The 26,820-nt window shown below is 32.3% G+C and overlaps 1 protein-coding gene across 1 annotated transcript in view; it reads right to left on the bottom strand.

Moving 5' to 3' along the window:
• Positions 1 to 1,190: 1,190 nt before the first annotated feature.
• The window catches only part of ETNK1 (ethanolamine kinase 1), a 58,837-nt gene continuing 33,207 nt past the window's right edge, over positions 1,191 to 26,820 (bottom strand). The window contains exons 4-8 of the mRNA XM_012457137.2: positions 24,949 to 25,091; positions 15,135 to 15,218; positions 13,203 to 13,363; positions 4,353 to 4,426; positions 1,191 to 4,036 (exon numbers count right to left, since the gene is read on the bottom strand). Coding sequence (XP_012312560.2) covers positions 3,964 to 4,036; positions 4,353 to 4,426; positions 13,203 to 13,363; positions 15,135 to 15,218; positions 24,949 to 25,091 — 535 coding nt within the window. The 3' untranslated portion in view covers positions 1,191 to 3,963. The remainder of the gene's footprint in view (positions 4,037 to 4,352; positions 4,427 to 13,202; positions 13,364 to 15,134; positions 15,219 to 24,948; positions 25,092 to 26,820) is intronic.

The raw sequence follows: 26,820 nt of genomic DNA, 5'->3' as shown, positions 1-26,820 counted from the left end.
GACACTGGAATCACACAAGTGGTATATAAAAGTTAAAAATTTTTAAATAAGGTGGTTCAATATAACCAATAATGTTTTCTTTTCAAAAAGAATTAAAAATAGGTTATCTTAATATGTAATTAAATTCCCAGTAAAAGGACATTCTGAAATCTAACGGACTAAAGAAAAAACAGAGTAAATCCATTTTGAAAGATGAGGCTGCTTTACCACATATATAAAATTATTTTTCCTCTGTGCATAATAATTATTGGCATTTGTCTTCTGCATAAAATAGCACAAGTTGCTGTCAATAATAACTTTCCTAGTACAAAGCATAGCTAACTTTGTCTATCAACGGAATGACTGATTGATTAAAAGCGTGTACCACTTTGGAATGCTTATTTAAAAGCAATTTAAAGCAAAAAATCGAAATGACAGTATTTTCATTTATATTATGAAGACAGGAATTCATAAAATGGTATAGAAGCCTTCTGTGTAATGTAAAAAAGAAATTTCTGTATAATTTTAAAAGTGGAGCGTTCTAACTTTTAATTGAGAGTGTTTGGGGGAAACTTTTTTCTTTAAATCTGGAAGCTGTAGTAACATATATTTATGAAGTTAAATATTTTTAGTTCAGCAAAAATGGAAATAGTTGTCATTACAAGATTACTTGTGTCTTTTATGATCCTATCATGATCAACTTTAAAATTAGAAAAGTCATTTGAGATATGCTTAAGTTGAACTAAAGACTTATTATTTGTCTTATTTCTGTATATATGGAACTTAGATTCACATGGGGATATATAAAATTTCAAGGTTTTCTTTTGTAGAAAAAGATTAACAACCCTAAAAATAGGAAATTACTAAATTATGTTTTTAATTTCCTTTCGCTTGGAATCATGACTCAAAGAATGGAGCTCTATTAATGTAACAGTGTATAAATTCACTGCTTCCAGGAATCTAACCTCACAAAACCTAACAGCTAACTAAAAAATAAAGAAAAGTCTTATTAGGCACTGAGAGGCTAAATAAATAAGTACTGACATTAACCAAAGCCAACAAACCCTATTTCCAGTTCCTGTGATCTCACTGTGCAGCCACAACTGTTGGTTATTTTTAGTCTAAAACCAACAAGCTGAATCATTTCCTTACAGAAAAATTTCTACAAAAGGGAAGATAATGCAAAACAATACACAATCTCATATGCAAGAAACAATTCACACTAATTTACAAATGTTTATTTACATTATTTTATATACATTCCAGGCAGACCTACTTGATGAGTTTTGTGCTCATATTGATCTCAGATGATCATGTGAACTGTATGATTTACTACCACGTCTCTTTGATTTCCAGAAAATGGTGGTAGCATGGGGTTAGGAGGGAAAGAAATCATCACTGGTCAGGTGAGATCATACAAGTATGAAGGGGAAGAAAGGAAAAAAATTGGGGAATTTTGCTTGTTAAAGCATCCAGGCCACTATGGTCTATTGACTAACATTGAATATACATGAATGCCACTTCTAACAGCCATTTTCATATTTACAAAATGAGCTCACTACTAGTTGAGTTATTAGGTAAGGCATTCAAGTTCCTTAGTTTAACATAAAAAGGCAACAGACATCTCAGCACGCCACAGGACACATTTCAGAGGGATGATTTTAGAGCACTTTGAGATTTACCCACTTTTAGAATTCCTTAAATGGCCGATATAAAAGGAAAACAATTCTGAACCCTATTGCTAGCCCACACCATGATCCCAAAAACCTATACAGGAAGTAAGAGCATCACAACACCCAAAATCTAGTTAGAGTGGGGAAAACAGATTAAATATCTTATTTTGTTCCCAAGATCCACTCCATAGTCCCAGGACTAAAGTGAGAGCCTTTATTCCTGGTTACATTCACTTCCCTATGAATCTTTCTAAAAAACTGACAATAGTGTGACAGCTAGCAGCTATGCACAGTTTATCAGCAATGGCTCAGTGAATCTCTATTCAAAACAGTTCAAAGTGAGAATATGCAGTAAGGTAGAAAAATTATCTTCTCTCCTCCCACGGTTCTACAGGATATACACTGTTGCACTTTAGAAGGCAGAAAGCAAAAAAAAAAAAAAAAAAAAAAATCAAGAATATTACACATTCTTTATGTTTTATGAAAATGTTCCAACCATAGACAAAAATTCCACCAAAAACAATTTTTCAAGTTCACATTAACATTAAAAAATGCTACTAGTTGTTTAATTGGTTTCATTCATTTAATCAACTAGGCAAAATTCTATTGATCTTACAGTAATAAGGTTTATAAAAACAAAAGTGAACATTTATAACATTGGGGAGGTAGAAACCAAATCTGGTCTAACACTGTAATAGATACAAACATATTTTAAGATTCTATTTACGTAACTAGAATTTACCATTTAAAATGGCCTGTGTTTCTATTTACTTTATTAGCTTTAAAAATCTTGAGATAATCCAAGTATTTTAAAGCATTTGTCTGAGAATATAAGTTATTTGGAATACATCAGACTCCCCAGAAGATTTCTCAGAGGATAAATTTGTAGTTGCATATTTTGAATATGCAGATCCAGTAAGCCAACTTTGTACATGGGCACCTATGTGACCGAAGTGCAAAGCTTATCAGGCTAATTTTCTAAGTAAAGTTAACCATGACTGCTCAACCACACACAGCACACTTCAAACCCTGAAGCCTGCTTATCTATCTGAAATATCTAACTCCTTCCCATACAATTACCTCCCTTTTACCATCAAACAAAATAAAAAATACAGTTAAACAAAAACAAGAGAAATAAAACAAACAAAAGCCCTCCTGCCATACTATTTCTGCTTAATTCACATTTTGTCATTTGTCAGATTTTAAGTGTACAAGATCAATGCCCTAAATGTTCCTTATCTAATTACTTAACTGCCTCAACATATAACTCTGAACTTACATGTATCAAGTAATCATTTGCTATCACTCTAAAAACACAGAACCAAACTAAAACATGAAACTGAACTGTAAGGAATGACTCTGGATAGGTAACAATTAACCTAAATAATATTTTCTTATTTCCACATATGATAAATTTTGTATATTTGTTTCAAAAATTAGCAATACTAGTGACTACTTAATAATAAAAAACACAGAGCATCTCTATAAGTAAAAGAAAATTTTTGGTTAGAAACGATTTGATACTGTAAAATTTTTAAAACTGAAAATAGTAACTTGACCATATTTAGCATTTGAAACATTATTTAATACAGATTTTGGTAACATTAATTCATACTTATTCCAAGATTATATGGTAAATATTCATATTTATACTACCATACTACATAGAGAAATGGGGATTTAATCCTAAATTATATTCCCCCCAAAAGAAATACTTTCTAATATTCAATTCAACAAGATGTACCTCCAACAGAGACAGTGAATGTATTTCACCTAAACAGATATTTTTATATGAAAATTCTAAGTTATCTACATCAGTCAATGACTGGCATTTCAAGAGTAAATGATTCATTTTACTTACAATGCATCAAGATAAAAAGGTTACAATGAACAACTAGAATGTTTACTGAAATTAATCTTACTAAAGTAAAACTTAAAAAAAATTATCTGGGACGTTTTCATTGTTTACACTTAACAAACATGAAACAAAAAGTCACAGAATTGTGTTAAGTTTATAATAAATAATTCACATACAACATAGGTTAAATTATCAAAGAAATGCTTAAACTGACATCTTTATACCTTTTGCAGATTTTACACATTTCAATCCACCACATACTGACAGCAGTAGGTATATTTCTTGACATCATTCAGTCTATTTAAAAAATAGATTGATTGTTTAGAGGCATAATTTATAAAGCAAGATAACCAAATTAAATAACAGAATTTAACTAATATTGGCTTTTTGGAATTTCTTAAGAAAAGATTCATAAGCGTTGCTCAGCTACTGGAGAATAATGAAATCTCTTCTTTACTCAGGCACTTTTAATGCAGTAACCTCAGGCTTCATTTTAAAGTACTGGTTAAAACGAACGATTGCATACCTAGTGAGAAAAGAGAACAACAAAAAAATTAGTCAAAGCTGAAAAACTTAGTTAGTCCTTCCCTTATTTCCACTCAGTCTTCTAGGCTGTTTTTTTTAAGAGTTTAAGATTTTCAAAGGATGTATTTTTAGTTTATTGCACCACCTACTGGACACTTTTCTAATCCTACAAGCACTTAACAGCTTATAGCAATTTCTTTACAGACCAATTACTATATATTTGATTGAAAATAACTACAATATTCCCTATGATTTCTAAGTGTTAATCCAAACAAAAGTAGAGACAAATGTAATCCATATAATAAAATTTAACTTACCCAAGGAAATCAAACTCAATAGTGGAGTATTTGGCTTGAATTAAAGCCCACAATCCCCAAAAGAAATGGGAAGCCTTAAAAGAAGAAAAAAAATTAAAAGTTATTATAATGAATCTCTCTGTAAAACACATATGAATCGTTAATTCTATCCTCTAAATCAACTCCATGCACACTTTCTTTCTTGCTGTTCTTTTTAAATAAAGTATCAAAAACCCAGATCATACCAAAGTGTACCATCTGTTGATGACTGCAGATCACTTTTGTCAACACCAAAAGAGGTTATGGTAAATTATAATCACTTAAAAATAGAGCCCAATTCCTCTGACCTGCTTTGTATGAAGCAGAGTTTACCATCGGCACTGATAGATGTATGTTAGTGTTTTTAATGGTTATAATTGCTAACAGGCTAAACACGTTATATCAAAGGCCTTTGTTTCTTGACATAAAAAATATAAACACAAAAGAAAATCCAAATCTCACAAGCAATAAATATATTTAAATGTGAAAAATGTTCTAGGGGTGACAAACATCTGGAAATTATTTTATTGGCTTAATTCTGCATAACTGACCACAACATAAGGTAACACAACTTATGTCAGGAAAAATATGGATTTTAGAACTTAAAGGGAAATTAGAATGTAATCAGTAATTGTAAAATAATTACGTGTACTTTACAATCTATTTTCAGTTAAACATGGTAATATTTTAAAATTTGAACAAGATTTTATTTCCCAAGAAATACTATATTCTAACTAGAAATACGCTAAGTAGAAAAAGTTTTAAAGACAAGGTTTTTGTTTCAGCTAAATTCATTATAGCGACACTAGCAAAGGGGCTTTAACTAAAAGGTACTCAACAGCCATGACTTCGGTATTTTTAAATACGAAGGTGAAGCGGCACAGTATACCAAAAAGAATTCTTAATTTGAATTACAAAATGCAGAGGTTCCAGTCCAGGCTCTATCTCTGAGTACCTTTGCAACTTTCAATAAGTCACAAATTTTAGTGTCACATCTATCATTTACAAGATGGGAATATTAGCCATTCTGTATTCTACATAGGATTGTTTTAAAGACTAATAAAAATAATATATGTAAAAAAAATTTTTTTCAACCTAAAGATCTCTATTTAAAAAGCACATTGCACTTACCTAATAAGATAAGTGCACTTATCTAATAAGATAATGCTCTTCTAAGAAAGTATATTAGGTACTGAGAAATAAAATTATGAAATTAGATGATTTCCTTCTTTTCAAAGTCTATATCAGAAGTTCTTAAAGTTGTCAATGAACCCATGGGAGGCTTCAGAGGCCCAAAATTATTTTCATAATTAGACTGATATGTTCCTTGCCCTTCTGACTATGTCAACATTTGCACCAATGGTTCAAAAGCAGTGGACGGTAAAGCTACTGTTACCTTAAGTCAAGGCAGTGGCAGCAAATCACCTAGTATAATAGCCTTATTCTTCACCATCACACAATTACAGTAAAAAGCCAATGTCACTAAAGAATGTCCTTTGTTAAGACATTAAAATTATTAATTTTATTAATTCTCTACCCTGGAGTACATGCTGTAGTATATTCTGTGGGAAGAAATAGGCAGTACATATAAAGCATGTCTACTGCATATCCAAAGTACAACGGTTGTTCAGGAAAAACACTTAGGTAACTGACTTTTGAGTTGAATTTGCATATTTTTAATGGAACATCATTTTTATTTAAAAAAAATGACTAATACACAAACTAGAGTTATCAAACTAGAGTTATCAGACTTTGGTATTTGGCAGACATTTTCTCAAATATAAAAAAGATAACTTGTACATTTCAGTGAAAATAACTGACAGTATTTGTTGCCAATGATAAAATTCAAGTTTTCACCCTAAAATTAGAACTTGAGAAAAGCTGTATGTGATTCTGTGAGCTTAACAGCTTCTCAATATAATACTATAAGTTTTTCTGATGACACTCGTGGTGATGTCAACATATGTGATCTTTAGCTATTTTATAATGAGATGTGTCAACATTTGGAAGATCTATACAATTCAATCAATTACTTTCCAAATAACTAATACTGTTAAAATTACAAAATCACATACAGGTAAAATAATCATTCAATCTGCAAGATAAACCAGAGGATTTTAATGTAATAGAGTAAAAAGTTAATTGACTGTTAAGATTATTCATGGCAACTAACCTTTAAGAAACTATCACTTGTTGAGTTTTGGTCTAGTATCAAAAAAGAATATCCACAATTATCTGAAAAGGCAAAATATTCCTCCTTTCCAACATGCATGTGTGAAATTTTTTTTCATATACTTCAAATGAAACAATCCATCACAAAAGATGTAATACAGAAGCAGATACGGGAAATCCCATTGTATTCTATTAGGCCAGACATTAAAGAAATTTGCAGAAGTATAAAATAATGCCATTCTTCTCACTGTTTTTTATTTTGAAAAATAGTTATTCTATTTATGATATTTATGTTAATGAGTTTATTTTAAATATATATACTTAAATGTTTTGAATTTTGACTTCTAATATGATAAATAATGCTAATTAATTCACAAAAACAAAAGCTTGTAGAGGTCTTCAAAAAATTTTTTAAGTGTGAATGGGTCCTAAGATCAAAAAAGTTAAGAACCACTAGTCTAAATCACCTTGGCATATTTCACGTTGATATAAAATCACCTGTAGATGTTATCCTAATCTCTTCTTCCTACTAAATTTGTTCTGTAGTGGAAAAGATTAAAAAATCAAGTCATTCTGCATTTTAAAAAACACACCAACTTAGCTCTTCTCACCATTGTCAAGCAGAGATGGTAACTATATTTCTCAATCAGTTTTATTCATATACTTACATAAATTAACTAAATAATTCTATACTTCTCTAGAGAAGCATTACCTATAAAACCTCACTGAAATCTCACTTTTGTAGGCAACAAGTTTTATAGGGGGGAAAGTGATAAATATATAACACTGAATTAAGCGAAGGCAGAAAACAGCATACTCATCATTGCATTTCCCAAAAATACAAGTACATAAAAAAAAAATAAATTCTGTAATTATACTATTTCTTTCACATTTAGAAGTTATGGATATGTTAAATCTCTCTGTTAAAGGGTATTTTAATTTCTAGACTACTCACCCCTGTTGCAAAGAAATATTCAAAGCTTTATATGGTAAATAACTAACTAAAAGAAATCCCCAGTGTTCATACAATGGGAAAAAAAAAAAAGAAAAACTCCTTAAAGCCATTAAGTATACTCTGTTTGGTTTTATAACACATATACCTACTTTTGTTCGCCACCTTCTCAACATTAAACAATCAAGGATGGGTGAAGTCTTATAATCTCATGGCCTGAGCAATAAACATTTTCTAACCATTTATAATATTTCAAAACATGTATACCCTGATCTTATTATTCAGACCTGCTTTTCTTTTAATCAAAGCAGCTTCATAATGTATATATGCTATCTTCTTAATGACAAGTGAGCAAGGAAGGAGGAAACTATTTAAGGAGGAAGCAGCACTTAAGACACATCCATAAGGAATAAGAGAAATCTGTCAAGGGATGAAGGGAAAAGGACATTCCAGGTAGAAGGAATAACCTAAGTATACAGGCATGAAACATCATGGAGTATGCAGGCACAAAATGACTCTGCTAGGGCAGAAGTAGGAGGTGTGAAGTAGTGAGAAATAAGAGTTTATAGATGCTATCATTTGGATTTCATTCTGTAGGTCACAGGGAGCCATAAAATAGAAAGTGACACAATCTAATTGACAAATTCAATTCTAGTTACTAGAAAGGATCACTTTTTTAATATAGATAAATTAAAGACAGAAAAAAAAAACAAGGTAAAAAGAGCAGCAAAGGCTAATGTAAGAGATTAAGTCCTCAATTAAAGGTCAAGAATAAAGAGAGAAGGAGCTGAAATCAAGAACAGAACTTGGAAACAAAAAAAAAAAAGTGAGGATGAGGAAAAGAAACACATGAGAGAAAATTTTCTGGTTTTGGTATATAATAAGTAAATTATATAAATAATGAGGTAAATAATGAGGTAGAAGAGTAAATAATGAGGTAGAAGACAGGGTGCACAAAATAAAAACTCACTGGATATATGGTTAGATACTAATGGGACTATGGATAAAGATAGTCTGGAGCTCAACAGTGGGAAGAAACTCAACTTGAGATCATTAATGGAAAGAGGAATAAAATTCTTGGGACTAGATCAGTAAATGAACACTATAAAGTGAAAGAAGGGAGTAGACCCAAATCAGAACACTACAGAATACTATTAACACGTAAGAGGGCTGAAAGAAAAGGAGGAAAGAGGAGCCAGATTAAGAGACTGAGCAAGACAGCAGAAAAAGAGAATTTGTCACACAGCTTTAAAATGATGTATTCTCCCTCCCTTCAAGAATATGGCCAGGTGTGGTGGCTCACACCTGTAATCCCAACATTCTGGGAGGCCGAGGTGGGTAGATCATTTGAGGTCAGGAATTCAAGACCAGCCTGGCTGACATGGTGAAACCCTGTCTCTACCAAAAATACAAAAATTAGCCGGTTGTGGTGGCAGACGCCTGTAATCCTAGCTACTCAGGAGGCCAAGGCTAGAGACTTGCTTGAACCCAGGAGGCAGAGGTTGCAGTGAGCCAAGAATATGCCACTGCACTCCAGTCTAGGCAACACAGAGACTGCATATCAAAAAAGAAAAAAAGAATAAGAGACATATCAGATCCCATTTGTAAGAAAATGCAACTACTCCCACTCAGGAGAATGTGAAGCCTTATCAGACTCTACGATAACTAATATTAGGTGTCAACTTATTTGGATTGAGGGATGCCTAGCTGGCTGGTAAAGTATGGTTTCTGGGTGTGTCTGTGAGGGTGTTGCCAGAGGAGACTTGACATTTGAATCTGTGAACTGGGAGAGGAAGACCCACCCTCAATGTGGGTTGGCATCATCCAATTGGCTGCTACATGGCAAAAACAAAGCAGGCAGAAATATGTAGGATAATTTTGCTTGCTGGGTCTTCTGGCTTCCTTCTTTTTCCCCATATTGGATGCTACCTCCTGCTCCTCCTGCCCTTGGACATCAGAGTCCACTTTCTTTGGCATTTGGACACTTGGACCTATGCCAGTGGTTTGCCAGGGGCCTGGGCCTTTGGCCACAGACTGAAGGCTATACTGTTGGCTTTTCTGGTTTTGAGGCTTTCAGACTTGTACTAAGCCACTACTGGTTTCTTTCTTCCTCAGCTTGCAGATGGTCTATTGTGAGACTTCACCTTGTGATCATGTAAGACAATTCTCCCTAATAAACTTCCTTTCATAATATACATATATCTTATTAGTTCTGTCCCTTTGGAGAACACTAATAAGGACTCCACATGTGAGTACTTGGAGTGAACTCCTTTCTCCTCTTGGGAATGTTACATCACACTTTCTCAGACCCATGTGAGTAGCCGACCTCAACTAGTGGACTTCAAAAGACATATAAACATAACAGTTTGACACTCTGAACACTAAGGCTGTGATAGGCTCCACTTTGTCAGCTACTTCTCCAAAAGCAGAGAGTTCAGGCCTATGCAGGCCTTGGAGCTTTATATATAGTCTCATCCTGACAACACTAACACTACCTTCTTGGGTCCAGGAACTTCAGGTGTCTACATGGATCTCTCCCATGTTGGTCAAGCTTGAGAAACTAATCTTAAAAAGGTACAGCTCAATCCTCTTCTGCTTTCATCCTAATTGGACTAGACTTTTAATAATTTGGAACTCACTCATTATATAGTTAATGTACCTCATCTGCTGAGTATATTCCCTGTGAGACTTGTTTAGGTTGTTCTTTTTCTCTTTAAGCACTGTGAACCTATGGGGAAAAGTTATCTTTGAATGGCAAAAAAGTGTGTGACTCGTGAAGCCATACTTTGATCATTTCCTTGTTTTTACCATACAGAAAGCTATCACAAAAGTCAACGAAAGCTTTTTAAATCAATGTTAAATACTGCCAAATGCTATAGACAGATCAAGTAAGATAAGGACTGAAAAACTGAAATTGGGCTTAGCAATTACATCATGATTGGTAAACCTTACCTGATTTTCTTTTTACAGTAGTGAGGGAAAAGGCAGATTGCAATGTCTGAGAAATGCATGAAGAATAAGGGAGTAAGATTGAGGGTTTCCTTTTATTTCACACTGCAATCACAATTATTGATTCATTCAAATACTTGAGATGTGACAGGCACATACTTAACATAACAGTGGGAGGAAATTAATAGTTGGTAAGAGAGGAAGGTAAACTGGTTAGCTAAAAAGAAGCTACAGAAAGTTTTGAAAAAGAAGAGAAGACATATCCAAAGAAGATAGCAACAGAGGCCCTGATGCAAGAAAGCTGTGACATCCCAGGACAGGAAAAGAGCACAATAGACAATCAGCAGAATTCTGATAAGAACAGAAATCGAAACAAAAAGCTGACTTAATAAATAAAGGGCTTTTAATGTTTCTTAATAAGGAAGAACTGGTAATTGGTATCAGAATCTCAGAGTATAATACTTACTATATGCCTTTATGCAAAAACTAAGTATATGTAAATTCAGAGGATGTGTTAAATTATTCGGAAATGTCATTTAAAAGGTACTAAAGTTTTATGTCTCTATCAATTGTCCTTTATCCTTTTTATCAGACCTTCTACTGAATATATATTTATTAATATATAGTATTTATTAATATATCATACATTCAGTAGGTCTGATAAAAAAGATAAATTAATAAATATTAATATATCTGTTGTACATTTCATGAAGATATTCTTTTTCACTTCAAATCAGAGTAAGTTTCCTTTTAATTCCAATTTACTAATAATTTTACACCAAAATGGGTGTTATGACTGGGCATATGGCTCATGCCTGTAATCCAATACTTTTGGGAGGCTGAGGCTGGAGGATTGCTTGAGGCCAGGAGTTCAAGACCAGCCTGAGCAACATAGCAAGACCCTGTCTCTACAAAAAGTTTTAAAAAAATCAGCCAGGCATGGTGGCGTGTGCCTGTAGTCCTAGCTACTCGGGAGGCTGAGTTGGGAGGAACCCTTGTGTTCAGGAATTTGAAGCTGCAGTCAGCTATGATTATACCACTGCAATCCAGCCTGAGTGACAGAGCAAGACTTTGTATCTAATAAAAAAATAGGCCTGGCAAGGTGGCTCATGCCTGTAATCCCAGCACTTTGGGAGGCTGAGTGGAGGAGGATCAACTGAGCCTAGGAGTTCGAGACCAGCCTGGGCAATACTGAGACCTCATCTCCACAAAAAAATTTAAAAATTAGCCAGGCATGGTCCTTGGGAGGCTCAGGTGGGAGGACTGCTTTAGCCCAGGAGGTTGAGGCTGCAATGAGCTGTGATCACATCACTATATTCCAGGCCCAGATGACAGAGCAAAGACGGTCTCAAAATAAAAATTAAAAAATATAAAAATAAAATTAAATTAAAAAGAAATGAGTGTGAAATTTTACCACCAAAAGTTATTCTGTACATCTTATTTGCCCTTCTGAATTATAAGCATTTTGAAAGAATGCACTTTATTCCTTTTTTATGCTTCCAATCTACCTGACTTAGAATAACAATAAGTACTTAGTATCCAATTAATGAATATTTATAAACAATTTGGTGATCAAATCAGAAGCAAAGGTTTTCTTCAATGCCATGTACAGATATAATCACAGTATCCAAAAAAATGTTAAATGTCATCAGAAGTTTGCAAGGGAATTCAAATTAGCTTTCTAATAGCAAACAGTGGGACCGATGACTAAGAAAATTAACAAATTCAATGCATAAATGAAATATTAGGTTGATTCTGAAATTCACTAAATGACCTAATGAGAAAGAAAACCCTACATTCTCTAAGATCATGCTTAAATAGAATAATAGAAACAGCAGGCATCCTCAGACCAGCTGTAGAGCATGTCATTAATTTAACTAGTAGTTGTACTGAAAACAGATTTAAGAACAGCAGGTAAAGGAACATTTCCAGACACCCTTACTTGAGATGTAGTGTGAGTGACTCTGGGCATACAGTACTTTAAGACTATGAAAATGGTATACTTGTGAACCACCACCACTAGGGTCTATTTGGATAGATAACAAATATTTCTCATGCTAACTGTACAAAATTATATTAAAAATTAAAAAGCAAAAAAAAAGAAAAAAAAAACTAAAAAGCAGCAGCACCTTAATTGAAAGATCATTCTAATATATCATATTCTCAAAAGATAATTTAATGAACTAATTTTTAAAATATAAATGCATGTAAAGAGAAGTAGGTCTTAATAATAAAGCTTTAAGACACCAATGAAGCTGTAAATAAATGCCTATCAAATGAAGGTCAAGAAGACAAAACACTGGATAATTCATGAAAAACACAATCCTACTGGTTCTTCCAACCTACTTTTATCACAATCCTATAAGATCTAACCATGAAATGTGTTGTGGAAAACCTCCTCTTCTGTAAAATCTGACTTTGATGTAAAGAAAGGAATAGACTAAGAAATTGTTTTATGCATCAATCTTAACCCTAATGAGAATCCACTCATTAAACAAATAATTATTGAGTACCTACCATATGGCCAGGCATTGTTCAAAGGGATGGGGATATAGTAGGGAATGAAACAAAATTTTTGTCCTTAGAAGTAATGCATTACCCATTGGTAATGCATACTGTAAATGATCATGTATTTTCATTATTTTGAACAAATATTCACAAAACTTAAAATAGGAAATTGTCTCATATGATGATGAAAATTTAGAGGCATTTTAAATTACAGTCAGAACCTTTCCTTAATTGTATACATTTAAACTTACCAATGCAAACTGATTGACTTGAATGAAGAGTATTTCTACCTCCTTTTCAGTAACTTCTGTCCCAAAGCCCTTAAATTCTTTGTAGGCTTCAAGGTAAGAACGCAGCCACTGGCTCTGTAGTTCTCTATCTGGATACAGACTATAGTCTACATCACTTACACCTGTAGAAGAAAAAAAAAGACACTGAAAAATTTTAAACCATATATTCTTCTGCTTACCTTAATAATCCCTAAAACCGCCTTTTTTTTTTTTTTTCATTAAAAAAGTTCCATTTTGGCTGGAATACCACATGTTAAGTAAATAGCATTTATTAAAATAACAAACTAAATAATCATTCTGTATTTCAGCTTTAACTCTAAGGCACATTACTGCTGATCACCAAATCAATTCTCATAGCTTCAATTTTTCCACAGAGTGTAGCTCCGAAGCAGCTGCATCACAAACCTAAAATATGCATTTTTAAGAAACATCCCAGGAAATTCTTAAGTATGCTGACATTTGGAGCACTATCTCAAAGTGTAGCTATAACACTTTTTAAACCATGACTCATGGCAAAAATACATTTTTATTGACACCTTATACATATAACCAGCTGAGACTAAATTTCACAAAACAGTATTTACCCCAACAACATTTTCCTACCTTGATATTTTGTTTCTCTTTTCCATTCCTTGCTTTAAAAAAAAAAAGTCAGTACCCCACAAATTTAATTTCATGATCTATAGTTTGGAAAATACTAAACTAGAAGACAAAGTTCATATTATTTTGCTTATCATCCAAGGTTCTATATAAGTTGGTCTAAATCTACCTCACTAGTCTTATAACCTTCTAGTCTCTTTCATGAATTTTATATCCTATAAAAATAAGTAATTCATCTTTAAGTTTTTTCCCCTTTCCTTCTCTTCTGTTTGCACATCCAAATTCTACCTAACTCACAGGGTTTAGCTCAGTTTTTCTGTCCACAAAACCATTAGAAGATCACTGGAGTTTTCTATTTCATATCCGTAGCAGTGACTGTCTATATTACTCACATGGTAATATTTCATTATATGCACAGCTAGGTTTCCTTTCCATAGATGAGATACGTAAAAACACGTACAGCATATATGTGGGGTTATGGCATGTATATGATAAGGCTGGTAGTCCAAAATAACTGGAAATGTCAAATTAAAAATTTTTCCCAAAGTATTTCCCAGTCTGGTAATCTGAAGTATATAAAAATACATAAATACATAAACTTATGCAAATATAAATTCAACAATAAAAAATTCCTAGTAGATATAAACCATCCAGGGGAATGTTCTAATCTTTAGTTTTTAGAACATTTTATGTTTCTAAATAAAGAGTGATAAAATGGATTTTAAATTATTTCAACTTACATTTAAAAAACTAGTAATTTTAGATTAATCTAATTGTAGATTAATAGGGGTAAAAACGACGGACTGTTCAATATTCATAGCCAAAGACAAAAATAAAAAAGGTTGAGCTTTTTAGTGAACCAACACTCCAAAAGCTCAAGTTTACAATGGAAACAGCAAAGGCTTTTCAAATGCTTAAAAATTAGCTTCGAATCTTAGTTTTCTGTATTTTACTGCAACCTTGGTGAGTTTCTTTCTTGATATGTAAACTGGGAATATTACCTTACAGGACTGTTGTGAAGAAAAAATGAGGTAAGATTTATGAAGCACCTTACACTATGTCTGGTCTCAACAGAAGCCACAATCATTATTTTTCTCCTATTACTTTCTAATGGCAATTAAGGAAGAAATTTTGGTCATCTCTGCTTTCCTCCAATAATAAACAAAAGCAAAGAAAAATGGTCAATGCATGGAAAAATGTTGCTCCTGCTCCCAGTTTATCTACTTTAAAGAAAGAATAAAATATTCTGAAAACATCATTTCAAAGCTAAATAAGTTACTCCAATTGTTATACCTGCAAATTCATTGAAATGATTTCCAATATCATATGCCAGGTAGTTGTATCCAGAATATTCATAATCAATGAACTGTACATCACCTATGTGAGACACAAAAACAAAGACATTAAGAAATCATACATAAGATCAGAAAATCCCTATGCTATTTGTAATTAAATAGCTTCCAATATTTTGTCTCATTGTACGTGCTTGATTACATGCACTTCTGAGACAATACAGGGTAAGGCTGTGAATTTTATGGCAATGAGCTTTACAAAATTCAAATTATGTCTCTTGGTCAACAGCTTCTTTGTAAACACTAATGTCCACTTTATTAAAAAAAAATGAAAAAAACAGTCATTGTCCAATGACTTTTAAAATACTTTTGTATTTTAAACAAAAGTAAAATACATCTTTCACCACATGGGGGCATCAGTTAGTTAAAAATTCAAGTTTAATTAGAAATGAAATTTTTATCTTTGGAAATTGTTAATAATCTGTGTAATTTTAACGAAAATACTGTTACTCCAACAGTAAATTGACAAGCTTATCTACATATGGAAATAAAATATAAACTTTTAAAGATCTGAATTCTGTAAATCTTGCAGAATTGCTATAATACTTGCTGAGCAAATTAAGTAAGATCACTAACAAGAAGTTAGTTACTATCATACTCTTACATTTTCCTGTAATACTACATAACTAAGGTTTCCATAACTGAACAGTGTTAAGATGCATTAAGGTGGTGGTTTTATCTTATAAAAAGCAAAAGTATGGTTTCTTTTAATGTTTATAAATATGAGAAATATTTACATAAGCTAAATAGATTCCTATTCTAAATTATTGCTACATATATAGGCATGTCATAATTCTCCAAAGATAATCTAGTTTTATCATACTACTACTCAGGAACTTTTAATTTTTGAGTAATTAATATTATAAAGGATTTGTGTTAACAAAGATATAGGTCCTACGTTCAAGAGAAAAAGAAGAAAAAAAAAGAGAGAAAACTTAAAAAATAAAAATCAATGTGGGTCACTGTCTTCACCAAGGATCACAAACTCAAAGGCTTACAGGGGCGTGGAGTTAAAATGGATATATGAGCAGAGATGGCTATAAGAATATAGAAAATGTTTAACACCTGTATAGTTACACGGTCTTTTAATCATCTGAAGTAAGAGAACAAACTCCTGGTCTTAACACATCGTTATGTATTTCTCAAATGAAAACAGCTTTTGAATTAGAATGTCTTGATATACATTTCTAAGTTTAATTTTGGGAAGTATTTGATCATCCCCTCAAACACAAAGAAAAAAACTGTATGACAAAAAAATGTCATGGCAAATAGTGTTTTACATAAAAGCAAATTTTTAAAAATATAATTGTATTTAATATATACTTCTAAACTTGTATAAGTCACATCTAGAATAAGTGAGAATAATCAAAGTATAATCCAGTTATCAAAATTAAATGCATATTATTATAATAAATATAACATTTAAAAATATTAGTGACAAATCACAGCAATTCAACTACCTTGAGTATATTTTTTTCTCTTTTTGTTTTTTGTAGAGATAGGGTCTTGCTATGTTGCCCAGGCTGGTAATGAACTCCTGGCCTAAAGTGATCCTCCTACCTTGTATACTCCAATTCACAGAACACTATTCCACAAAAAGTCTTAGAGTTAACCAAATTGCTTTACTAAACTGTAGAATAGGAAGCAGAAACATGTTTTAAAGTTTCTTTTACAGAAATCATTGGGAGGGGGAGAGTGAAGACAACCATTAGGATAAAATACTTGCGGGCATGAAAATAAAATAAAGCCATGAAGAAATCTCATTTTCAAAAATAATGACCAGGGAAATTACAAATGTCACATGAAAAGGAGACATTAAGTAGTAAACTGTGATCCAAATTATTAAAATATGCCTACAGAGAAAAAGTATATATGTAAATAATGCATGGGGGAAAAGATGAATGGAAATAAACCAAAATGTTTAAACTATTAACAGGTGATAGACAAGTGACTTTTTTCTTTTATTTTTGTTATTTTCAAATTTATTTACAATAAATAATAGAAATAAATTAGAGGAAAAATGTTATTTTAAAAGAGAGTAAGATAAATTCTCTATACAAAACTATCAGTAAAAAGACTAAAACACAATGATTTTGGAGATACCTATCTATCCACCAGCCTTCAGAAACTCAGGATACAAGACTTACTAAGTTATACAACTGAGCTAACCTAACAGTTTTAATATACATATATATTTTTAAAATTTGCAGCTGTTGATAGCTTTAGCTCTTTAAACCCAAATTCTTGTAGAGCTCATATTAACTGTTACATGCCAATAAAAATACACAGCCCAGTCCTGAAGCTTACTTTTGCCACATAAATAAAAGCTTCAATTTTAATTTTCAAAATTCTATTTAGAATTTGGCAAATACAGTTAAATGGCAGGTAAAACATGCCTGCTTGTAAATACAATTTAATTAAAGCATAGCATATTTTAACAAAAGTTAAAATCTGTTTCACTATGAAAATTTTAGCAATGACTTTTTGTAGTTACATTAATTCATTAAAACTAGCCTTTATTTTTAAATGCTATGTTGAGTTTATAAATAATGAAATTTTAAAAGTAAGAAAATGAAGCTAACAAGATACAGATGAGGCTGTTACCAGGCTCCGTGCATGTGAACAAGTGATGCGATAAACCTCCAGTCAGTGCGTTTAAGAAGCACGGGGTGCGCCGCCACATGGCAGCAACAATGGCATACCTAATCTGTAGCAGATGAAGAAAATTTGGCAAACTCACATTGTACAAGACACAAAGCTTAAAAGGAAAAAAAGTTTAAAAAAAAATCTGCATTAACTATTCTTTTTCAAACTATTGCAAACAAAGTGGAACTCAACCTTAAATTTAATCTTCTGCAACAAAGTAAAATTTAAAAAGCCAACTTCCCTTAGTTAGGGTGCCAGAAAAATCAAATTACTGGAAAATGCTTTCCTAACAACAGAAAATACACTTTTTCCTTCTATAAATTTAACTTCTGATTTCTAAAATTTCACTTTATTTAAAAGAATATCCACATCAGCCTTAATTTAATAATCACAAGTTCATATAGCATGACCATCTTGTCAGTTCTTTAAGACGTGAATTTTTAATTGGGCTTTCAAGGATGAAAAGACAATGAGAATACTCCCTAAAACTTTATGTGCATATACATTTTCTTTGGAGGAGATTCTCAATTTTTCAGATTCTCGAGGGACCCTTGACCTTTTAGAAAGTAAAGAACTACTACTTTAAGGACTAGGAGTGTTATTTTATTTATCTTTATGTAATTATCACAATGACAGGCACATAATAGGTAAAGTATACGATTGATGAATAAAAACATAATTTGAATTTTCCAAAGCTACATTTTGTTTTTTATTACTTTATTTCTTGTATATCTTTATCATAGTATTCCAATCCCCACACTACTGGTTAAACTGTTCAAATCTTAGTATACTGAAAACAGTCTGCCAATTTTTAAAAGTACTTTAAAACCAAAAAATAATAATGTATTACCTAAAGCTATATAATTATCACATGATTATGTTTGTCTGAATTCCTTTATTTTGTTGTTAGGAGAAATGAATTTTAAAAAAAGCAAAATAGTCAATATGATAACCTGAAAATCCTTCCAACTCACCCTACTTGCTCTGCAGTGTTAGACAGGTGGAAAGAGAACAATAAGAAAAGTAACTATAATCCTACTAATGTTAGAAAACTGTTTTCTATGTTATTCAGAAAAAGACAGGAAGTATTCTAGTCTGAAACACTTTCCCTTCACTCCTCATGCTGGTGTCCTGTAGTACTCTGCAGATCTTCACCATAGCACTCATCATTCTAAATGTAGGTATCTGACTCCTCCACTACATGATACACAGCCTCCTGGAGGGGCAGTAGGGTCCCTTTCCTCTTTCATCATGCAATACATAGAGCAATCCCTAGGACACAGAAAATATTTAAATGCTACCAGAAAAAATGGAAGTTTTGCAGAAAACGCTGACACACAATAACACATTTGCTAGGGGGATGAGGGAAGACAAAATAAGCATGCAAAACTAAAGAAAAAAGTGTGGTGTTTCTGACATTTTTATTCAAGTACAGGACTGAACACAGTGGGCTAGAATACATGAATTAAAAAAAAAAAAAACTAGTACCTATTTTAGGTCATTCTTTCTTAATAAGTTAAGATTTTTATGGTTCATTTAAGTTTTTTATTAACTGACTTACAGGTATTTTATTTTCTGCTAACTAGTGGTTGAGAATACAAATTAAACAGAGTTAAAGATTATACTATATTATACTATATTCAAAAAACCACTCTAGAAAACAGTTTACCAAACACAAAAATCAATATGTATTTATTTAAATGTTTAAATATCAATGAAAAACTCTTCTCAGTCATTAAGATATTAATAAAATGACAACTACAAAGCCTTCTCAGGAGTAGTATAGAATAGATCAGATTTAGAGCCAATCAAGTGACTATGGGGACTCACTCATTTTCTATTTATATTGTGTAGAATTGTTAAAACAAAACAAATAAAACAAAACCTGGTTTACTCTTTAATTCCCAGAAAAAGCTTTCCTTTTCTTCTACTCATGTGTATTTCCTTAAACAGCTGTAAATCAGCTTCTTATATTTTGCTAATAGAGAAAATAAACAGTGATTGCCATTACTGAAATTTAAAGTTATATATTAGGTATTTGCATGAGCTTTTATGAAGAAATGGGGGAGAGGAAGAGAAATGAAACAGTCACCAAAAGTCATGAGACCACTAAACAGTCTGAGAGAACATCAAGACATGAGATAGAAATCTCAACAGCTTTAGAAATTTCTTGACGTCAGTAGTTAAATGATCAGTTGAAATTAAAATATTAGATTTGAAGTTAGTCAATAGGTAATATTATAATTTGTTCTGCTTAATCCAAAGTCTATTAAATTAATGATTGATTTAAAAGATGACTGATAAGTCCTAAAGTTCTGGAGCAAGAACCACTGCCTTTGGTTTCCTTATTATACATCAAATTCTATCACCATATCATTAAGTATTCTTTTCTTATCTTTTTAGGATGTCATTTCATTGAAGGCAAGGAATGGGCCGCTGCTTACCAATCACCTAATTCCTGGCACTAACTTTTCAAAAATCTTGACAGCTACCATCAACTTCAGAAAGGAAGCTCACTCTTCTCACATGTCCTGAGTCCTGTCAACTGACATGGTGAGAGCAGGTGGAAGCGAAAGTTCTTCCTGTGATGTCTATCGGTTCCTATAACATTCGCATGTAAAAATGCCTACAAACTGCAGGCTGCTCATAGTGTGTGTGCCTTGTGTATAAAAATATGTTTTGTATGCACATACCCATATATATACACACATTTTTAATTCTAAATTAATCTCTCAAATTATACTTAAGATAGAAACTAAAAGTTGTACTTAAAGACAAACTGAATTATCATGTCATGTCTATCTGTTAATTAAGTCCTATAACGAGTAGATACTAGCCTATAGTAACCATTTTTATTTTTTTCAGAATCAGGTACATTTTGTAAAACAAATGCTATAAACATAATACAGGGTTGGCGAACAATGTACCCTCAGCCCAAATCCAATCCACCACCTGTTTTTGGAAATAAAGTTTTATTGGAACACAGCCACACTCATTTCTATATGTATGGTCTATAGCTGTGTTCATGCCTCAACACACAGCTGAACAGTTGCAATGGAGACTATCTGGCCCACAATGCCTAAAAGTTGTACTACCTAGCCCCTTACAGGAAACGTTTGCCAACGCCTATGTTAGTATAATAGCTACAACTAAGAGCTGGTAAGTCCTTGGTCCAGTGCTATATATTTTATATGCATGATCTAAAATCTTGTTAGCATTCTTCTGAAGTAGATATTGTCTCTAAGTTACAAATAAAGCAAACTAAAGTTCTAGACTATCAATAGTACAAAAACTGCATCAGAATCTGTTAAACACAAAATTTCTAAACCTAGCTACAAAAATTCTTCTTCAATGGGTCATGGGTGGGGCCCAGAAATCCAAATTTTTTTCCCAAGTACCATAGGTGACTCTGAAGTAAACTGCCAACAACAGTCTGTGTCTTTACATAAAGACATAAAGAGATAAAATGACATGTCTAATACTACTTACTTCTGTAAGTAACTGGGTAAGGATCTAAACTCAAATGTGCTTGGTCCCAAAATCTATGCTCTTTCTGACTTCTCTCGGTAGTAACTAAGCTTTAAATACATCTGCTTTTAAGAGTTAGAGATTTTCTAGTACAAAATCTAAGTTACTGTGGTTTAAACATATATGCAGAGACATCAAGATGATCCAGTATAAATTAAAGAAGTTTGCCTAAAATTTGTACTTCTGAGAAGAGTCTGAAACATATCGCGGACAAATATTGAGCGTGACGATTTCGAGGCCAGTCCCTTGGCTTTCATTGTATTATGTTTTATCTATTGGTAACTCAAAGTTGGGTACATAATAATGAATCCCAGAGCTCAAGTCATATGAATGACTTAAGAAGTAAGAACAAATCAAACATGTTTATGAATATGCAGCTTAATCATTTATTCTATATGGAAATTATCTTAATCTCAAAAAGACTCAACATGGCATTTATATGCTATAATAAAGCAACTAGTTTAAGAAGGTAAATAACTGCAGTCTGTATCTCTAGTTTTAATTAACCTTTTCAAGATTGCTGCCATAAGTGTTAATGCTATGCTACAACCCCAAATATATAACTGTTTACATATTAAATTTACTGAATTTTTGCCTATTAAGTTTCTTAAGTTATATAATTTATACTTTTTAAGTATGAGGCATGGGATATTCTACTTACAGTAAACACTCAAATATGTCATACAGTTAAATTACTTCAAAATCGTTAGCTCCTAATTTGAAACATAACACTAAAGACTAGACTAAGCTTCTTGCCATACTTTAGTTTTAGATTTTTATTTGAACATTCTAACCATATTTCTTAATGCTTATGTTTCAACTAATCACATAGAAATTACTTTTTTAAACAGATACCATGGGATCAAAACTAGCCTTCCTAATGAACATTATAAACACTGGTAAGGAGAGAAAAAAAAAGAACATTTCTGTAACTAAGATACATAAATAACCACAAAGACAAAGAAAAAACAAATGACACAAAATAGACTTCAATAAAAAGGGAAAATTCTTTAAAATGTATCAAAATAGTTCATCTGTGGAGCTGTAAAATTTTTCTGTGTAGGAAAGGAAAATTAGACACAAAAGTATGATTCAAGTAACTTGGCACAAAAACAAATAACAACCTTGCATTCTTAAAGCCAAACTGAACAAAGACTTCATGTGAAAACATGGGAACTTAGCACATAAGTGATCAACAGTTTAGAGGATAGGTGACCATTTAAATAAAAAAGTGAAATTGTATTTTTTAATACCCAAGACAAAGTAATCTGATTTTTTTGGTCCCTTATTTTTTGGTTTTATAAACAAGTTTGTTCTGTGAAATGAATATGCAAAAGAAACTTAAAAAATAAAAATATGAAAGTTTAAAATTATATTCCAAAGGAAATAACAGATTCTCTTTGATCAACTTGCAGTTAAAAATAAAGCTGAGTGTCCACTTCAAATGTAAGATGAAGTCCCTCACTTGAAATTCCATCATATAAAATGTGTTATTAGGTCCTGCACTGAATTTACAAGCTCATACACTGCTTTTATGCGTAACTAATGCTCTAGTCTCACAAATGGCATTGAGATTTGGTTACCAGTAAATAATGTAGTGCAAATGTACTATGATAATTATATATGATAAATAGACAACAAAACATTAAAGGACACTGTCAAGTACTTAATGTTTTAGGGTATGCCCGAAATTTTAAAAATGATTCCACACAAGCATTTCAAGATGATACAAAACAAAAATGTTAGCTCAGTATGTTTTTGAAAAATAGAATCTCTAATTGACATTGAAGTATCAAGCATAACAAATTCTCAAATGTACTTTTGGAAATATGTGCTTAAGCCTACTACTCTTGACAGTGTACCTTGGGTTTTCTTAAAATGAAAGTCAGCTGTATCTAACAACCTTTGCATTTTAATAGTCCCGCCTTACACTGTAAGAAGGGTCATAAATAGTAATTTAATATAATTATGACCATGCTAATGTGAATTCTTAGGCTTTAGTATATTTACAACAGCACTATTTTGATTCAAAACCTGGTCTTCCAACTATAATAACTATCTTCAAAAACTGGTTTCCAGGCCAGGCACAGTGGCTCACACCAGTAATCCCAGCACTTCAGGAGGCCAAGGCATGAGGATCACTTGAGGTCACAAATTCAAGACCAGCCTGGGCAACATAGCAAGATCTCATCTCCATACATACACGAAACTTGAAATTAGCCAGGCATGGTGGCATGCACCTGTAGTCCCAGCTACTTAGGAGGTTGGAACAGGAGGACTGCTTGTGCCCAGGAGTTGAAGGCTGCAGTGAGCCATCATTACACCATTGCATTCCAGGCCTGGTGACATAGTGAGATCCAGTCACTTAAAAAAAAAAAAAACATACACCAAAAAAACGTAAGGCTGAGTGTGGTGGCTCATGACTGTAATCCCAGCACTTTGGGAGGCTGAGGTGGTTGGATCACCTGAGGTCAGGAGTTCGAGACCAGCCCGGCCAACATGGCAAAAACCCCATTTCATCTTTATTTAAAAAAAAAAATACAAAAATTAGCAGTGCATGGTGGTATGTGCCTGTAATCCCAGCTACTCAGGAGGCTAAGGCAGGAGAATCACTTGAATCTGGGAGGTGGAGGTTGCAGTGAGACAAGATCACGCCAATGCACTCCAACCTGGGCAACAAGAGCAAAACTCCATTTCAAAAACAAAACAAAAAGGTGGGGGTGGGGAACTAGTTTCCTATAAAATGAAAACACAGTTTCAAAAACATTTTTTAAGTTAATAAGAATCCTTCAACCAAAATTATATTTTTAAATTTCAATTTAGCATTGAAGGACATCTATCATTTAGCAACCAAACCTCAAACCACTTTACCCAATAATATAATACAACCAAATGTTTCTTAAATATGGAAACAGAAATAAATTGAATACAGTGTACAAATATGAACACTCACAAAAACATTCCACCAAAAAGTATCAGTCTACCTCAAAAAATGTTGAAATTATTTACTAAGGTTTCGATTATTACTTTAGTAGATATAAACCTGAGCAACTGCAAATAGTATCTCCTCCATCTGTGGCTCTGTCCTTAGCATCAAAATATCTAACAAATCAACATAATAAATAGATAGTGAGAAACCTGGAGACACATTTGTTTTTAATACTGTTTTCCTTCCCAACACTGTGTATTTATAAAGCAGTTTAATCAATGTTGACTTGTTGATTTTCCACATCCCCCGTTACAAGTGGGTACACATTCAACTCATTAATAACCAAATAAGTTTTGCAGTTAAATTTATGAACAAAATCATTTCATCATTTTATATTTTAAAATCCCACAGAAACCACAAACTGTTTCTAACAAACCAATTCTAAAAAACATATTTTATACAAATATAAAAAGAATATATATTCTCACTTATCACAGTTACTGTAACTTGATAACCTAAAAGAAAATCTTTAAAGGTTTCATGCATGATCTTACTCCTTGCATTTGAATTTGTTTTTTTGATACAAAAATCAAATGACCATTAAGAACATAAAAGAAATCAACTTTACTTACTGCTAAGGTCAAATACCTACCTTGTTTCTCATTGTAGATTATATTCTTACACAATAGGTCATTATGGCAAAGCACAACAGGTGAGCCCAGGTTGGAAAGAATCTCCTTCATCCAAGTCATCTCTTCCTGAAGAATCTGAGAGCTTGGGATATCACTTAGGAACCTTTTAGTTTTAAAAGAAGAGTTATATCTTGTGTATCTTAATGACGTTTATTTTCAAGTTTGAATAAGGATTATAATCTATTTTTAATAAATCCCTTCAATTTAATTGCATATCCTGCTGAATTCAAAAGGACCAATTATTCTATTTCAAAAGTTAGAATAAAGAAAACCTTTATAATAAGCTTAGACATGAATAAAAGAAACTGAGCAGCAATTAAAATGTAGGACAAAAGTTAAAAAAAATCACTAAAAAATTGGGGAGAAAGTACTAAGTACTATTCTAAGTAATTTACATTTATCTCCATTTTATAGAAGACAAAATTAAAACACAAAGCATTTAATCAACAGAGATTTAAGTATATTATTTAAAGTTACACAGACTATTTTAAAAATTAAAAATACATATTTCAAGGTTGAAAGAGTGAATGCAATATAAATCTAAATTCTCAGAAAAGTCAATAAACTACTGTCTACAGTTGATAAGAAATACAGTTATCCTTATTTATATAAGGATATAAATTACAGTTATATTAACTACAGTTAAGTCAAAACAGAACTATTACAGAAATTGCCTCAGGGTAGTGAGACTGTGAAGGGTGGGAGGCAGCATGGTGAGCTGGACTAGAAATCATGGCTTTTTATCCTATCTTCATCTATACTGATTATTATCTATATTTGTATTAATTTGATTTAAAAATCAAAAGAAACACAAATGGGCTGCTACCGCTAATTTCCCAGTAGCACCAATCAGGCTTATAAAACTCCTATACTCCTTCCCTCCTTCCCTTAACACTGTAAATCACAATTTCTTGATTCTTTTTCCAAAGTCTCTCAAATTACTCCTTGCTTCTCCATTAACAGTATAAAACAGATTCTTTTTACGTTACTTAATTTGCCTGTTCAGGTGGTTTCTACCTACATTTTCCCCACTACTGCATTCAAAAGTAACCCTTGTACGCTTTTCTCAAAACGGTATGACTGGTCAAAAATGTGCTTGCTTTTTTTTTTTTTTAAAAAAAAAGGTAGTATTGAATGAAAATTGTGGGATTCAAAGGATTATAAACCTTATAACCATGAACAAACAAAATGGAATAAAAGAAATAAAAAATGCATTTAATATTTAAATTGTGTCTTTTGTTCTAGCTGTATTATTTTCTATTGGGGCAAGTGTTTTCTTCCTGTTTTTTACCATAGTACCTCTCCAGCTTTTCCAAAGCATCATTAACCTCAAGGATTTAAACTATATGTTGGAGAGCCTAGGAAATATAACTCAACCTTCTCTGAATAACAATAGTAATTATTAAAACAGCAGCTACCTCACTTAAGTGATGACCAAACACTGTTTCAAAGAACTTTACATATACTAACTCAATCCTCACAAAAACCCTATACGGTTAATATACTACTATTATTTCCATTTTATAAATAAGAAAACAGGTAAGTTCCCTAGTTGAGTGAATTACACGAAAGAAATGTTAACTAGCAGAACTGAGATTTAATCTCAGTTTGGCTCCAGGCTCTTGTGCTCTTTATATAATATTAGACTTGCCTCTCAACTCTGCAATATCTTAAAAAGTCAAGAAAAATCTTGCTTCACCATTACCACCTACCTCTTTATTTTTAAATAGTGTTCCCCTACTTCCACCCCTGACCCTTGCTGTTGTAGGGTGTATTTTTTGGGAGGGGACGCTGAGGGGGATACAGAGGCAGTTATTTCTGTAGTGCTATCT

This window comes from Aotus nancymaae, unplaced genomic scaffold, assembly GCF_030222135.1.
Source record: "Aotus nancymaae isolate 86718 unplaced genomic scaffold, 86718_ANA_hifiasm-v0.15.2.pri h1tg000016l, whole genome shotgun sequence".
In the NCBI taxonomy this organism is placed as follows: Eukaryota; Metazoa; Chordata; class Mammalia; order Primates; family Aotidae; genus Aotus; species Aotus nancymaae.
The sequence above is the reverse complement of the archived record's forward strand: the minus strand, read 5'-3'. Positions and strand labels throughout refer to the sequence as shown.